This window comes from Penicillium cataractarum, assembly GCF_028827025.1.
Source record: "Penicillium cataractarum strain IBT 29864 chromosome Unknown utg000009l, whole genome shotgun sequence".
Classification (NCBI taxonomy): domain Eukaryota; kingdom Fungi; phylum Ascomycota; class Eurotiomycetes; order Eurotiales; family Aspergillaceae; genus Penicillium; species Penicillium cataractarum.
The window spans coordinates 313215-329399 of record NW_026622745.1 but is presented as its reverse complement, the minus strand read 5'-3'; the positions used below and the strand labels follow the sequence as shown (position 1 = coordinate 329399).

The 16185-nt window shown below is 47.3% G+C and overlaps 6 protein-coding genes across 6 annotated transcripts; 4 read left to right on the top strand and 2 right to left on the bottom strand.

The window, feature by feature from the left end:
- Window positions 1-1319: 1319 nt before the first annotated feature.
- On the bottom strand, window positions 1320-3097 carry N7496_010783 (cytochrome P450; the record flags this gene model as incomplete). The annotated part of the gene is made up of 6 exons (XM_056703696.1): window positions 1320-1511; window positions 1566-1694; window positions 1756-1857; window positions 1923-2684; window positions 2745-2830; window positions 2887-3097. The coding sequence occupies 6 exons, from the start codon at window positions 3095-3097 to the stop codon at window positions 1320-1322; spliced, it is 1482 nt and encodes a 493-aa protein (XP_056549656.1).
- Window positions 3098-4191: 1094 nt separating this feature from the next.
- On the top strand, window positions 4192-5416 carry N7496_010782 (uncharacterized protein; the record flags this gene model as incomplete). Its single annotated transcript, XM_056703695.1, has 4 exons — window positions 4192-4365; window positions 4426-4907; window positions 4970-4978; window positions 5029-5416. The coding sequence occupies 4 exons, from the start codon at window positions 4192-4194 to the stop codon at window positions 5414-5416; spliced, it is 1053 nt and encodes a 350-aa protein (XP_056549655.1).
- A 1091-nt stretch (window positions 5417-6507) lies between these two features.
- N7496_010781 (TauD/TfdA dioxygenase family protein) lies at window positions 6508-7809 on the top strand (the record flags this gene model as incomplete). The annotated part of the gene is made up of 4 exons (XM_056703694.1): window positions 6508-6639; window positions 6702-7434; window positions 7486-7619; window positions 7675-7809. The coding sequence occupies 4 exons, from the start codon at window positions 6508-6510 to the stop codon at window positions 7807-7809; spliced, it is 1134 nt and encodes a 377-aa protein (XP_056549654.1).
- Window positions 7810-8485: 676 nt separating this feature from the next.
- N7496_010780 (UbiX family flavin prenyltransferase) lies at window positions 8486-9118 on the top strand (the record flags this gene model as incomplete). The annotated part of the gene is made up of 1 exon (XM_056703693.1): window positions 8486-9118. The coding sequence occupies one exon, from the start codon at window positions 8486-8488 to the stop codon at window positions 9116-9118; it is 633 nt and encodes a 210-aa protein (XP_056549653.1).
- A 2334-nt stretch (window positions 9119-11452) lies between these two features.
- Window positions 11453-13153, top strand: N7496_010779 (putative extracellular lipase; the record flags this gene model as incomplete). Its single annotated transcript, XM_056703692.1, has 1 exon — window positions 11453-13153. The coding sequence occupies one exon, from the start codon at window positions 11453-11455 to the stop codon at window positions 13151-13153; it is 1701 nt and encodes a 566-aa protein (XP_056549652.1).
- Window positions 13154-13312: 159 nt separating this feature from the next.
- Window positions 13313-15644, bottom strand: N7496_010778 (putative alpha-amylase; the record flags this gene model as incomplete). The annotated part of the gene is made up of 9 exons (XM_056703691.1): window positions 13313-14011; window positions 14059-14299; window positions 14350-14496; window positions 14554-14716; window positions 14780-15008; window positions 15061-15169; window positions 15222-15337; window positions 15390-15428; window positions 15489-15644. The coding sequence occupies 9 exons, from the start codon at window positions 15642-15644 to the stop codon at window positions 13313-13315; spliced, it is 1899 nt and encodes a 632-aa protein (XP_056549651.1).
- Window positions 15645-16185: the final 541 nt, after the last annotated feature.

Below are 16185 nucleotides of genomic sequence, written 5' to 3'. Positions count from 1 at the left end.
CTTGCCCCGCCTTCGATCCATCTTCATTGTTGTCAAACCAGATATCTTTCTGTGTTCCAGGCGTCTTCCCAAGTGGTGCATGATACCTAATGGTATAAGGCAACCTTGGATGTTATGGTGGAAGATATATCCAACTATAGTACTGTAGTTGGTACCTTGGTCGAAAGTGGAGGGTGTCTGCGTGTGGAGCGACGCCTAACCGCTTAAGAGGTCTTTCAGTTTTTTGCTGGCCCCCCCCAACTTCTCTTCTTCAGCTCTCTCCACATCTACTAAGCACATACTTCTTTGTGCTTCTTCCATACCTCGTCTAGGCCCTTTAGATCTTGATACTCTAGGAATATATTCCCACAGCTCTTTTGAGCAGTACGGCAAGCACTGATATATGACTCGGTTATTCGCTTCCTAATCTCAAGCACGTGTCAGTCAGGCAGGCCTTCAGAATCGGGAAACTTTTCAATCGTTCAAGATCGCGCTGTCGGCCGCGTCCCTGGAAGTGCCTCTACCGGGTCTCTCGAGACAAATCTCGTCGTATGGGCACTAGCTCTTCCAACACCTTTACGAAAAAGCGCGTGATGCTACCATATTCACTCGCCTGGGTCCTCGGCACTCATCCCAAGAGCTCTAAATGGCATTAGAGGCCACCTCAGATGTGGATCAGACCTTGACTCTATCAGCCAACAACGTTATTCTCGTCTTCTCTGCTTCTCGGGATGAGCATACTTTACATTGCCAAAGGGTTCCCGAGATGCTTGAAGCTCGTTCGATGACTGCAGATACTCGTGACTGTGTCTTCAATTTCCCGAAGAGCACTGATGTAGGTATTCAGTTGGAGCAAGTCGGAAACCACAGAGTTTACATGGTTGTCAACGAGGGTACACTAATGTGTCGGTAGAGCTTGGCCTGCCACCGCCTTAGGCAGCATCTAATCTACACATCGTTTGGTGACATCTTGTGGTGTGGTTATAACTATTTGCTTCGCGATTTAGTTCCCCTCGGGGGACTCCGGTGGACTCATGGACTTCACACAGGCAAAAGAATACACGCATGGAGGATGTACTTGATGGCCGAACACACTCGTCTTTCATAACAGTCTTCATTCTAGCCTTTTGACTCTTGCTGGCTGGCATGAGGTCTCTTCGGTTTGTTTGATATGGCCATGCTGATATTTCTATGTTTCTACCAGTCCTGGATGTGAGTCGTATTGCCATTCAAGCTTGTTGAAAATAAATATTGGTTGACGTCTGCAGCGAAAAATACATGTATCGAACTACCACACAACTTGCCGCAAAAACTTGGTTCAAAGGCCAAGTGAAGATATCTCATATGTTCTGACGCCTACGAATCCTGCATGGCCATCCATAAGGAACAGCAAGGAAACGGGTCTCAAACTTCCAGTCTTTCTGTGGCTCTATCTGTTCAACATCATAGTCTCGCAACACGGTCGCAAGGACCTTCGAAAGTTCAAATTGAGCAAGATTGCGCCCAGGGCACTGGTTGTACCCAGCTCCCCACTTCAAGCCTCGTTAGTAACTATGGGGTACGGTTAACGTAAAGGTCACCCTTACATGGATCAAGAAGGAGTCCATTCTCTTTGTTTCGCCCTGAAGCCAACGATAGGGATTATAGATGTCGCTATCTTTCCCAAAAATATCTGGGTCACGATGAATAACCCAAGGATTCACACTCAAAATCACCTGGAATTGCATGTCAATAAGAGTCGAAGGATTCCGATGTATATGGGCACAGAAGGCTTACACCCTCTGGGAAGTATCTCCCAGCAATTGTTATTCCCCCTTTTGGTACCACTCGTGGAAGGTTGTGAGAGACGCCTGGGTGGAATCGATATGCCTCTTTCAGCTTGAAAACTCAGTCAGTACACCTGAGTGAACCTCATGACTCCCATCTTTATATTTGCAACCTACACATGCTTGTAGGAATGGCAACTTTGCTGCCTCGCTATATTGAATCAGCGGAGAGAGCTCTCCACCAGATTGTGCGGCATCAATTTCACTCTGTGCTCGCTTCATGAGCTTGGGCTGCCGGAGTAGATAATATATCACGGCCTGTGCAGTAGCGCTGACGGTCTCCGCACCAGCGCCGATATTTGCGACAGCCGCACCGAAGATGTCATTTTCTGACAGACGATCCGGGTGGCTTGAGCGGACGTCAAGCCAGCGTTGCATCATATCATGGCGAACTTCGGGATTATTCTTGCGATTATCAACGGCGAGGAGACATGTATCGAAGATGTGCGAGTTTGGCTGTAGGCCAAGTCGACTAAAAAGTGGGTTTCCCAATGTCAGATTGTGGAACCAGATATAGTTACCCATTATGGAAATATAGTAGACCAATGATCCGGTATTTGCAATTGCGTGCCGAATATCAGTGCCCGATTGAACAAAGCCAAAAGACTTCGAGAACGTCACTTCGCCGAGGACGTCAAATGCAAAGAAACTAAACCAATTCTGAAACTCGACTGGGGCACCGGAGTCGCATAGTTTGTCAAACTGGGCTTTGAAAAGCCTCAGCACGTTATCAATATACGGCTCGGTCTTTGAAATATTGGAAAGGGAAAAGCCAGCAGAGAGACTACGAGTCTTTTGGATATGTCGGACGGGATCTAATTCAGACATTTGGTTGACGTAGCGGTAATCTGGAAGACTGAAGACGGAATAAAATGTGCCCTATTATACATCAATTAGGTCTTCACAATCGAACTCTCCATGGTGAAAAAAAGAATATACCTTTTCAATATTGGCATGGAGAAGCTGTTTCACGGCGTCCGGGTGAGACAAGCTGACTTCGTTATCCGCGATACGAACGAAATGGCCTACTTTTTTGAGCATGATTGTCTCGTTCATTCACACTCTATCAGATTGAGCATACCGTGCTTTTTGTGTAAATTAAGAATCTCTTGCTCGATATGGCCTTTGCCTAAGTGGTATACCCGCCAAAGACCCGAAAAAGAAGCGAAAAACGGGCCCGGGATATCCCTTATTGATGTCCAGTACTTCCTGGAAAGCACACGTATCACAAGAGCCACAGCAGAAAGTGCTACTGCTCGCTGGACGTCTAAATTCATAAGCCATTGAAGCATCTTGAGGAAGTCCGTTGCCCGTCACGGTAGATATGTCGAGTTTCCAATTCAGTGTGATGAACTGGGTCTTTGCAAGTTCAAAATAGAATCAGGGGAGCGTAGTTGAACGAGGGGGTGGGTAATGAGACTTATCCGCAATCTGATTAGAGCGACCCATCCTGTCTCGCATAGGAATGGGACTTTTGATCCTCTGCACCTGGATGATTTCACACACAAACAAGCGAGTGCGCCGGCGTCGAGTTGAAACCACCTGGCGTTGATCAACAGCGACTTTGTGGGGCCGCTCCCGTCTCCCGCAGGTTGACAGCGGCTGGGGGTTATAAGGCTCCGCGAACTGAGAACTTTGACAGGAGAACAGACCACTAATTCAGGGCTAGACCACGATTTGCGAAAGTGTGACTTTGCCTCGGTCTTACGTTAGTGGCTTATAAGGAATGATCTACAATCAGGAGGCCCTTGGTACGCATTAACAGGGCCTTGGGCCCCCAATGGCGCTGTTAGGGCTCTCGGACTAGATGCCAAAAACGGATAAGCGAACCCAATCTAAACTGCCCTCGACCGCCCACTACCCCAGAGCCGACTCAACCTTTGGACAAGGATTTGAGACTTTGTCCGTATGTGATAGGTCTTCGTCTATGCCTCGCCCCTATCTCGCCCTGATGGCTACAGGAAAAACATGCAACCTTTGTACTTCCACGGCAGCTAGTTCTCGTAAGTCGTGGATTCAACCTCTAATCCAAACCCCGAAGTAGTAATTAGGTAGGAAGTCTAGTCTGGCGGCGGGCTCTCATAATTCAAGAGTCGATAGATCCAAATCTGGGGATGGAACAGCATATATGGTGCCATGTCCCCGTTTTTTTTTTTAAATTAATCTTAATTAGCGCCATATGCACGTCGACAGAAAGGGATGTGACGTTTGAGCTAGTCTTTTAGGCTCATTCGGGCCACGACAGACGGCAAGTACACGGCAACGGTTCCAAATGATCGTCGGCGTCTATTCTTATTCAGCCAGCTACTTATAAATGTAGTTAAATGATAACCGTTTTCTGGAAGTGTTTGGAGCAGAGGACTGACAATCATAACGAAAGGGCATGATGTCGTCAGAATACTCAGCTGCCTACCTGGCAGAGGATCGCAGGCAGCTAGCAATGGTTGGAATTGTGGTTGTTACGGCACTTTCGTTCATAGTTGTCATGATTCGTCTCTACGCGCGCAGAGTTTTGATTCGTGAGCTAGGTTGGGACGACCTTTTCATCCTACTTGCCCAGGTACTGCTTAATTTGCCAATTATACTCTGTTCACTTGCTAAACTCCTTCATTCTCAAAAGCTGACCAGCTGGGCCACTATGGCACTTTGTATGATGCTCCTTCGCTACGGCTCTGGTCGACATCTTGCCGCTCTTGTTAGCACCCCTGAGACACTCGTCAAGATGTACAAATGGCTTGTTACAACGCAGCTGGTCTATATGTTTAACTTGTGGCTTTGCCGTGTCTCGGGATTAGCTTTCTACGCCCGAATAAACCCAATGCCACAGTTCATCTTATACCTTCGAGTGTCATTTGCCTTCATTAGCGCGGTCTACATTGCACAGACGCTCATCATTGCTCTTCAATGCATTCCTCTGGCTGCTTTGTGGGGGGCCGTGGAGGGGAAATGTATGGGATCGAAGATAGTATTTGTTTCAACTGGTGCTCTTACAATTGCCTGTGACTCGTTGATTCTTATTTTACCCTTGAAGATTGTTTTGTCTTTGCAAACGAAGTTAGCTAGAAAGCTTGCACTTTTGGGGATTCTCTGTTTTGGTATCTTGTGAGTCTTTTGATTGATTATAATTCCTCTCCGTCCAGATTCGCTAACCTGCTGCTCTCTAGTGCGGTTGTGTAAGTACTAATATCCCATAGAAAAGAGACCAACTAATCCTCAACAATAGTACGTCGATTCTCCGAATGATATCGATGATTGTGTCGATCGAGCATGAGGACGATATAACATGGTACTTCTCACCTGTCATCGCCTGGACCTGTGCCGAAATCAGTGCCGGGATCATCGCCCTTTCTCTCCCTGCACTCCGCTCTATATTTGGTTTCTTGAAGGAAAAACGCTCAACAAAGGATCAGAGCTACTCGAATGGCTCAAGGGGGATTGGTCTGGATTCGGTCTCTCGTAAGAGGCAACGCATCTTTCATGGACCTAATGGGTATGAAAATACGACCGAGATTGATTGTGCGAGGAGCCCTAGTCAAGAAGCTCTTTGGGATCGAAGAACTGATCAGAAGATTCGGGTTATGGACACTGTTAATGTGGAAATTCATGGATAGCTTCAAAGTCGGGTTTACTCTACAGTGGACGTCGAAATCAAATGAAACGCTGACAAAGCTGGGAAGTCACACTTTTGTCTCGGGGTACTCAGGGACTTTAAATTCAAATTCTACTTCGTAATTTAGCTGTGCTGAAAATTACCCGACTATGCATGGAAAAAAAAGAGAAAAAAAAAGGGGGGGGGGGCGGGGGGCTGTTCCAGCCACATGGCTCATAGAGAGAATGCGAAATGCACAAATATATATCACCCAGAGCAGTTCATGCGGGTATTTGAAGGGTCGTATGACTTATTGCATCTGTTTTATTTCGACATACGGCGCGTAATCTGAATTTAGAATACGGAAAGCTTTTCTGAGGCTCATTGCACAAGGATTCTAGCCAATGGCTGATAACAGTCCACTCGTGATATTTGGGAATCGGATGATTTCTAGATTTTACTGTCGAAGAATGAAGTAGGATGTTCAATCATCTCGTGTCTTCATTGGATACTAGGGAGATTCAAGTGGGTGTACACTCTCCAATGAATTTCGTCATTTCATCATGGGATTGCGGGGGAACTGTGAAGGTATGGAATCACGCCATACCATTAACAATGACATGGCGCTACATTCGTAGATTTCACGCAAGAAAGTAGCCTAACTCTATACACACAGTAGTATATTTGCATGATTGCACATTACCCCGCCTTTGGGAGTTCGCCGTACAAACGCATCTATCTTTACTGAACTCATCCATGGTGTCAGTTGTCCATTGCCCTCTCGCCTCAAACTTGGACTTGGCATCAACTTGGACGATCTAGTACAAGAATGTAACCATCACATGGCTTTGGAAAGCGACCGGTGATCCTGCTTACAAATTCTTGAAGCCAAGATGCGTCTTTGGGGTCTGAGCTAACCAGACCAATGGCGCAAAATCTTGCTTTGTGGTAAATCAATACGTGATTCCACGATGAGATGATGTGAAGATTAGAGGATGTAACGGGAGTAGAAACAGAATATATATACCCAGTAATAGTCATGTTGATCCTGAAATATTATATTCTTCTAGTTCAAAAGCACAAAAATCACTTATACCAAAGTATCCTCAAGACATGGCACCCTCTATCGCGGAAAGTTTCGCTGTCGAGGTTGTTGTTCCTGCAAAGGTCAACCCTCAGGTGAGTGTGAACAAGCCCAAAGTCAGGCGAATCATTGAGGAGGAAGGAGGAAAGTCGACTGCCACTGTAAGGTATTCCTGTGCCACTATTCTGAGCAAGGAAAGCTGATTAAAGTTTAATGGACACAGTACCCACAATATCTGCCCGTCTGGGACCATAGCGAGAAATATCCACCTCTCGAGCCTTTCACACACATCGACCATGGCAAAGATGCAGACCCATCATTCAAAGACCTCCTTCCAGCGGAATCTCAAATTAAAAAGCTCACCCCTACTATCGGATCTGAAGTTACAGGTGTTCAACTGAGCAAGCTCACTGCCGCTGGGAAGGATCAACTTGCTCTCCTAGTTGCTCAGCGCAAGGTCGTTGCATTCCGAGATCAAGATTTTGCAGACCTTCCTATCCAAGAGGCTCTCGATTTTGGAGGCTATTTTGGGCGACACCACATCCACCCCACTAGCGGGGCTCCGGAAGGGTACCCGGAGATCCATCTCGTTCATCGGAATAATAACGCCTGGGAATATGATGAGTATCTTGCTGCCAAGAACAGCAGCGTCTCGTGGCATTCTGATGTTACTTATGAGCAACAGCCACCGGGCACTACATTCTTGTATCTCCTTGATGGCCCGGAGGTGGGCGGAGACACAATTTTCGTGAACCAAGTAGAGGCTTATAATCGGCTCTCACCCGCGATTAAGGAGCGTCTCCATGGTCTTAAAGCGGTGCATTCTGGATTTGAACAAGCCGAAAATAGTTTGAAGCGGGGAGGAGTTGATAGAAGAGATCCTGTGAAGAACGAGCATCCTATCGTTCGTACTCATCCTGTCACGGGTGAGAAGGCACTTTTTGTCAACGGAGGCTGTAAGTAATTCACTGTGAGCGGGGATATTCATGATACTGACAAATTCAAAGTCACAAGAAGCATTGTCGGCCTCAAAACGGAGGAAAGCGACGCTCTTCTAGGATTCCTGCTTGCTCATGTCGGTCGTGGCATTGACTATCAGGCTCGAATTCGATGGGCACCGAAGACAGTGGTCATTTGGGATGTAAGAAACCTTTAGAGAACATGATAAATGGTTGAGAACGCTAATGAAAATCCAGAACCGAGTGACGGCTCACTCTGCGATTATTGACTGGACGACAGGCGAGCGTCGACACTTAGCGCGTATCACGCCACAGGCAGAGCGTCCCTTTGAAACACCCTACGTCCCAGAAGGAGACAAGTTGAGTGCTTGATTTTGACACAATATATTCGGGAACAGATGAGAGTTCGCCGACGAGCATGATATTTTTGGGGGAGAACCATGGGTCTTCGTTGTTAATAGCAAGAATAACACTCATTGAAGCATAATTTGAAGACCATAGTGGAGTGAACTTAAGGCAGAGCTTAAAGGATGCATCTATGACCCGGGTAATGTTTCCAGCTTCTTAGTAAGAGCGAAATATTAGCCAATTCTTCAAAAATCACCTGCAAATTCTGTTAATTCCAGGGTGAATCCGTCACTCGTCACTCTCGTGAGTAGAATTCGTCCTGACGTCATTTCTCGGGGGTACGGCTTCGGAGGCTCGGAATTCGGGCATCTCGGAGGATCCTTTCTTTCACCAAAATCGGGCCGATGCCAATCGGATTGCCGGTTGTTCGGGATAGAGTGAGAATTCTCTTTTAGATGATTGTTTGCCTTGGTATCTTCGCCTTTGCCACTGGATTGGTATATAAGAACCTCCTCTGCCGACCTGGTAGAGCAAACTCTTAACCAAAACATTACCAACACCCATCAGGCCTCAATACACTCTACTATCGCGGATATCAAATAAGAATTACCACTAGGCTTCCATGCTTTCACTACTTTCCGGCAATAATACACCTCAGTCCGGTCGTTCGACTCCAGGCGGGAGCCAGCCTGACACGACAATGCAGCCTGTGAATGCTGGAAACCCAGCGCCTGCACATCAACCACCTACTCAGCGGCGCAAACGAATCGTCGTGGCCATGACTGGTGCGACAGGCGCAGTTTTGGGTATCAAGTGCTTGATCGCCTTACGTCGCTTGAATGTCGAAACACACTTGGTGATGAGTAAATGGGCTGAGGCGACCATCAAATACGAAACCGATTATCATCCCTCCAACGTGAAGGCTCTAGCCGACCACGTTCATTCTATCAACGATATGGCGGCCCCGATCTCAAGCGGTTCTTTCAAAGCAGATGGAATGATCGTTGTTCCATGCAGTATGAAAACCCTGGCCGCCATCCACAGTGGATTCTGTGATGATCTTATCTCCCGCACAGCAGATGTGATGCTCAAAGAGCGGCGACGACTTGTCTTGGTTGCTCGGGAGACACCTTTGAGCGAGATTCACCTGCGTAATATGCTGGAAGTTTCCCGCGCAGGCGCAATCATCTTCCCACCAGTTCCAGCATACTACATCCGTGCTGCGTCTGTGGATGAGTTGGCCGACCAAAGCGTCGGGCGCATGTTGGATTTATTCGATTTGGATACGGGCGATTTTGAGAGATGGGAGGGTTGGCAGCACGCAGAGCGTTGAAGTCTCGCGCGCATCCTTTAGGGGTATCTTTTAACGCATCTCTTGCATTTTAAATTGGCGTTAATTACTGGATTGGAACTATTTTGTTTTTGAAAGGATGTTCCTTGATTCATAAATGTCAACCCTATAGAGGAAGCGTAATTTCATAGTCTCAGAGTCCATAAAAATCTATTCCACTTAAGACCCCTCTTCTATCGCATTCATGGCTCCATGAGTCCCGTTTCCTCAGAGTCTCGTTACTGACACGAGGACACGTAAATCCAATGAACGACCGATGCCAAAGTTTCCCTCTTCAAACAAACGAAAAATTCAAGGACTGGAAGAAAAAGCCGACTGAGAAAACACAGTAACCATAATTCTATAACAAATCGACGAGATGTATTGCCACATCGAAAACGCCACAGCCAGTCGGTCTTCGAGGCCTCGAATGAACTTGGTAACGGAAATAACCCTTTGAAATATTTTAGATCGCGTGCTATATATGCAAGATAATTATCTCCTGGGATTGAAAGCTCTGATGTTGGGAGCAGAAAACAAAATATGTAACAGCAGAGGAATGGGAAGGACGATGGCGCAACGGACATTGTATATCTCGTACACGGACCATAGCCTACAGGCTGACTATTCGTATTTACGTAGCCGGACACAGCCTCACGGAACTCCTTGCACTTGCACATAGGCATAATGCTAAACATAGAGCTAGGAGGGTGTGCCCGGAATTCCTGTTAGGTTAAAATGGTTCTCCCTCCTGAGAAGCCAAATAAATACATTTTGATAGTGAATTTCGTTCTCTAACCCCCAAAGCTTTCGAGGTAACTACCTTCAGAAAAACGACTTATAGTTAGAGGTACGATATTTGTCATGGAGATATTTTTCATGTGAAAACCCGAACCGAGAATGAATCATAGCGTCTAGAGGAACAGCAGCCCAGAAGCAGAGAAGTGAAATAACAAAGACTAAATCTAGAGAGGGGCATTGTAGAGCGGAAAGACGAACGCATTGAGGCAATGCCCGATGGTGCATATGGTCAACTTACGATATCCGACATCACCGTCATCTAATTGACCATACATATGCAGATCATTCAACCGACTGCATAAGCCTCGCTTGTACAGTTCTGAGGATTTTGAGTTCAAGAAACGGCTTGGGCCCTTGGCGCAAGACCCGTCATTTTCGGTGACGTAGGGTCGCCCTATTCGCGAAGGCTTGCAGTAGTGCCCATGAATAACCGAGCGAATGATATGGGTAGCTGGTAGAAATAAACCCGAGTCATTCACTTAACCCGCGATAAGAATATATCGTGAAAGAATCTGCTTTTTGAGTACAGTGCCAGAAAGTGGAAAGAGCCAACTTTGTTTTGTTATTCAAATTGAGTTTACTTTTAGACTGTCAATTCATGTATCCACTGCCAACTGATAGTCATTGGATTGCCTTTTCTCCGAGTCTTCCGGTCTTCCAGGAACACAGGGGTGCTAGCCAATAGTTCCTGCTTAGTCGGAACAACGCGACGAACAACGTCGTCAGCTGCACAACACTTTCTTCAGAAGAAGTCCTTCTGTTTCTGCAGTTGTCGCATGGCAACATCAGATTTGTGCCGATTCCAGCCGGCGATCGCTGGATCAGCTCCACTGGGCGTCCCCAGAACGGCAGGGATGTTCCCCGCGCTCCCCGCGATTCGCCCACGACTGCTGCTGTTATTATGCATTCGGGATCCACAGGGAATTCACATTCCTTATACGCTCCCTTGAGTCCCTTGGTTCCTTGATTCATGGTCAGCAGACAACCACGAGACTTTTCTGAAGGTGTGTGACCGAAGTCTTGTAGCTCGCGCACGGCCAAGCCCGAAATACGCCGGTTGAAGGCGCATGGCATCACTGGGGCTCCATCCAACCAGAAATCACGCAGTTGGCCTTGGGAGGGGATTTATGAAAAACCGACCACCTGTTGAAGAGGTTGACTCATTTATTAGAGCCTAATAAGTAACGCTTAGGGCACCGCATGACCATGGAACCGGCGGATATTCCTATTTGAGTCAGGAATACTTCTTGACCGAATCTTCACTGCCCCGCGGCGGGGGTTTGAAAGGCATGAAAGATCGACTCAATCGCTTTACGTTAACCGTCAACCGAGGAACCACATGTTGATTCTTCGTCGTTGAGCTTGAGAATGCTTCCATCCTGGAGGTGGCTGGCGATGTGGGGGATCGGTTTAAAATCGTCCCTTCGCTCCAGGGAATTGGACGAACTCAGGGAACGAGCATTCGAGGCAATACGGGACTGAAATTGATACAGTGACCCAGTCTTGCACCTATATTGCAGTTGGATGAAAGTCAAAATGCTTTGTTTGCTTCGCATTGCCCTCTTGGCCACCGTCCCTGGGGTCATCGCCGCTCCCGCGAACCTGAAGCGAGCTGGAGCACCAACGGTTACAATCTCACAGCCCAAAGCTACAGTAGTTGGCTCATCAGGATCGAGCAGCGTGGACAGTTTCAATGGAATTCCATTTGCACAGGCACCTACTGGCTCGCTTCGCCTGAAACCACCCCAAGCGATCCAGACATCCTTAGGAACTGTTCAAGCTACCGGGACCGCGAAGTCATGTCCTCAATTTTATTTCACCACTGATACCAGCGATTTCCCAGTGTCCGTGATTGGGGAGTTAGCCAATATCCCACTGTTCCAAACGGTCACGAATGCCGGCGAAGACTGCTTGACTGTCAGTATACGGCGCCCAACTGGAACCGCAGCCGGTGCAAACCTACCTGTTTTGGTTTGGATCTTTGGCGGTGGCTTTGAATTAGGATCAACGAGCATGTATGATGGAACGAGCTTGGTTTCTGCATCGATGAACTTGGGCATGCCTATTGTATTCGTTGCCATCAATTACCGTGTGGGCGGCTTTGGCTTTATGCCTGGATCAGAGATCCTCAAAGACGGGTCTGCCAACCTGGGTCTTCTTGACCAACGACTGGCATTGAAATGGGTGGCAGATAATATCAAGGCATTTGGTGGTGATCCGACGAAGGTGACTATCTGGGGTGAGTCTGCTGGGTCGATATCCGTCTTTGATCAAATGGCTCTTTATGATGGTGACCACACATACAATGGCGCACCGCTCTTCCGTGCTGGAATCATGAATTCAGGAAGTATTGTACCTGCCGATCCTGTAGATGGTGTCAAAGGCCAAGCAGTCTATGACAAGGTGGTGGAGTCTGCTGGCTGTGCCAGTTCATCGGATACCTTGGAGTGCTTGCGTGGATTGGATTATACAACATTCTTGAATGCTGCCAACTCGGTGCCAGGAATTTTGTCTTATAACTCCGTTGCACTCTCGTATCTACCTCGACCGGATGGCACAGTTCTCACTGACTCACCTGAGGTTTTAGCGACTAGTGGCAAGTATGCCTCTGTTCCTTTCATCATCGGCGACCAGGAAGACGAAGGGACAATCTTTGCTCTGTTTCAAGCAAATATCAGCACGACGGATCAAATTGTTGATTACCTCCAAAGGCTCTTCTTCTTGGACGCTTCTCGCGAGCAACTGGAAGAATTGGTAGCGACATACCCGGATACCACGACCGACGGGTCTCCCTTCCGGACTAGTATCTTCAATAATTGGTATCCTCAGTACAAACGCATTGCAGCGATACTGGGAGATCTCACTTTTACCATTACTCGAAGAGCCTTCCTCACACTCGCTCAAAGCGTGAAGCCCGACGTGCCGTTCTGGTCCTATTTGTCGTCCTATGACTATGGAACACCTATTCTTGGCACTTTCCATGGGTCCGATATTTTACAAGTGTTCTATGGCATCTTGCCAAATTACGCCTCCAAGTCGATCCATTCGTACTATCTATCATTTGTATACGATCTGGACCCCAACTCTAGGGCGACGAGCTACATGAACTGGCCACAATGGAGCACCAATCAGACTCTGATGAATTTCTTCAATGACCATGGAGCTCTGCTGGCAGATGACTTCCGTCAAGATACTTTTGAGTTTATTGCGGCAAATGTCGCCTCATTCCATATCTAAGTGGCCTGGTTGTTAATATGCGGGAGAAGTTGGAGCGCTAATTACTGCTTATAATCCTCTCACGATGTCAATAATCAATGAAACGAAGATATGATACGATGCATACAATGAATGAGGCTAATATTTCACTTTCTGCGGGTGTGTAGCTGCAAAAATAAACTATATCCATGTCGCTGTAACGGTTGCCGTTGAGCCTGCACACCCAGTTGGGACAGTGTACGAGCGGTTAGGATCACTTTCCCAAGTGATACTGCTAGACCCACTCGTCTCCTCGATGAACTTGTACTCGAATGAAGTTCCTACCGGAATTGTCACAACAATATACCAAAGATTATTGGATGATGTGTACTGGTCAGCGGAGAGGGCAACGGCGTTAGAAGTGTCCCAGTCACCGAGTTCACTGATTGAGCCCGAAATGTAGATGTTCTGCCCGTATGAAGTGGTAACAATCTCTTTGAACAGAACAGGCAACGCAGTGGCCTGTGTGCAGCTCGTGGAGGTGGTCGTTGTAGTAGTTTTGAGGGTGGTTGACGTCGTTGTCGCAGTCGAGGTCGTGGATGAGGTTGTAGTTGTTGAACATGCAGAACTGCAGATCGAACAAGCCGAAGAAGCCAGCATGTAGACTCGAGGCAACCCAGAAGCCATGGGTACCGCAATGTTACCACTAGAGTCCACCGTTGCGGCAGTGCAGGTGTACATCTCCATCAGTTTCGTGCCGGATGAATAGCCGCTTCCGCTCAGAGTCAGGGTATATGAGCTGCCCGATGACCCACGGTTTGAGAGAACCGTGATGACTTGTGAGCCGCTCGATCCTTTCTTCATAGCGATGGTATTGCTGTCAGTGTAGAAAGCATTATTCTGCATGATTTAGTTGAGCCTTATAAAAATAGGTTGTTGATGCGTACCTTGGACGTTATGTAGGCAGTATCCTTCGAGACAGCCAGACTGCGGATCTTGTTTGTGGAGGCGATCCATGTGTAGAGTTCAGCGCTTGTATCGTACCCGGATAGCCAGGTTGCCTCACGATTGGCAGGGTCGCTACCGCCGCTATAGTGTTGTTCCTGGCCAGCATAGACGATAGGGATCCCATCAGAGAAAAAGATGAACGAAAGTACATTCTTCGCTTGAGAGTAGTCACTCGTGTAGCTAAGATGGGATGTCAGTGGCGAACACAAAAACACAATTGGAGTTCATACGAAGCAAATCGTGGGTTGTCATGATTTTCGATGAAGTTTCCCAGCAAGGTAGGGTCAGAGCAATCAGATGCAACGGAGTTGATCATGTTGTATAGATCGCTGATACTGCCGCTTGTTGACTGGAATGCGTACAGCAGTTGATAATAACTGGTTTGGGTCAACAACAGGCAATCAGAGTAGGAGTTAAAGTAGTGAAGAACGTACATTGGATAATTCAGAACACCATCCAGGTAGTTCTGGTAGGGGCATGTGTAAGCTGGATCCCCATCATAGACTTCTCCAACGCAGTAGACACCTGCAGCACTGTTGTAGTCGGGCCAGAATGACTCCTGGACGTGCTTGACTGTATCAATTCGTAGTCCATCAACTTTGTCCTGGCATGTTAGCGAATTCAAATATTTTCTGGAAAATGTTTCAAAGTTATACGTACTTGAGTAATTCGACACCAAGTCAGCAACCCAGTCATACCAGATTGTCTGAACAGAAGAAAGCGTCGTGTCGAGATCGGGGAGGGAAACAGTGGTGTCTCCCAGCCAACAGTCTTCCACGTTTGTCTGATCAGAGTAATCGGTGATCTCACAATATGAATGGAAGTAAGAAGAAGAATCAAATGGGTTAAAGACACTGTAGTCAACAGTGTTACCAGCTCCGGCATAGCCCTGTAGATATGGTCAGCAATCGAAGCGTATAATTGAAGAAAAGAGCGCATACCATATGGTTTGCAACCACATCTACCATGAGATACATGCCACGGCGGTGAAGAGCTGTAGAGAGCGCCAGAAGATCAGAAGCAGTGCCGTAGTTAGCGTTGACGTTGTATCTAATGAAAATCGTCAGTTCAATGGCAGTTTGAAGTCAAAAGAGCCACGAACATTTCCTGTTGCCAGTATCCGTGGTAGGCTTCGCCATCTCCAGTATCTTGAGAGAGCTGTTCTGTGACGGGAGTGATCCAGATAGCAGTAAATCCCATGCCTTGGATATAGTCCAACTTGAAAAGTCTCAGCAGTGCTTCTGAATTGGAAAATGGAAGATCAACCTACGTGGTTGATGATTCCTTGCCAGCTACCACCACAGTAAATCTAGAACAGGATTAGCAATATGCAAAGAACACCGAGTATTGAAGGAATAGAATTGCTTACCCTATCGCTGACATTGCATGTTGCTGTCGTAGAATTGTCTGTACGCCCGAATCGATCAGTCAGAAGAAAATAAATCGACTGACTTCGCCATTCTGCAGCCGTCAGGCCGGCAACAGCCTTCGCAAGCAACGCTGCTGTCAATGCAAGTGCTTTCATAGTAATCGTTACGAAATTTCTTGAAATGTAAAATGGTGTCGGCAGTTGATTGCATATGAAGAATAATCTATTCAGAGGCAGCCTCCCCTGGAGTTTATACATGGATTCCCCACATCCATGGCAAGCCCTACGACAAAACTGACTTATTCTTGTAAAGTTCAATAATCTCCGCGCTGGAGGCCCTCCACATGCTCGGACCAAGCCAATCGGACCGGACGGCCAATGAGTTGAAGTCAAGGCATGATGCCCAATCCTGCGGGAAATTGTTTCAAGCATTTTATGACGATTCTTCGCCGAAGTTCACACAAGCTCAAAGCTGCCGCGCGGTGACGATGGGCCATTCAGAAGGGCCCATTTCTTGTAAGTCAATTCGACTCGAAAAAGAAATCCTGGTTCGAGTGCCCGATGTCGCTATGAAAGTCGACGCTAGTAGGCAACGCCAGGCTGGAATCGGTAGATCCTCCGGGGCCATTGCGGGGAGAGTGGATCGGGAATTCTTCACAGCTCCACATTTCACCTCGAATGTCGGCTCTTAACCCTA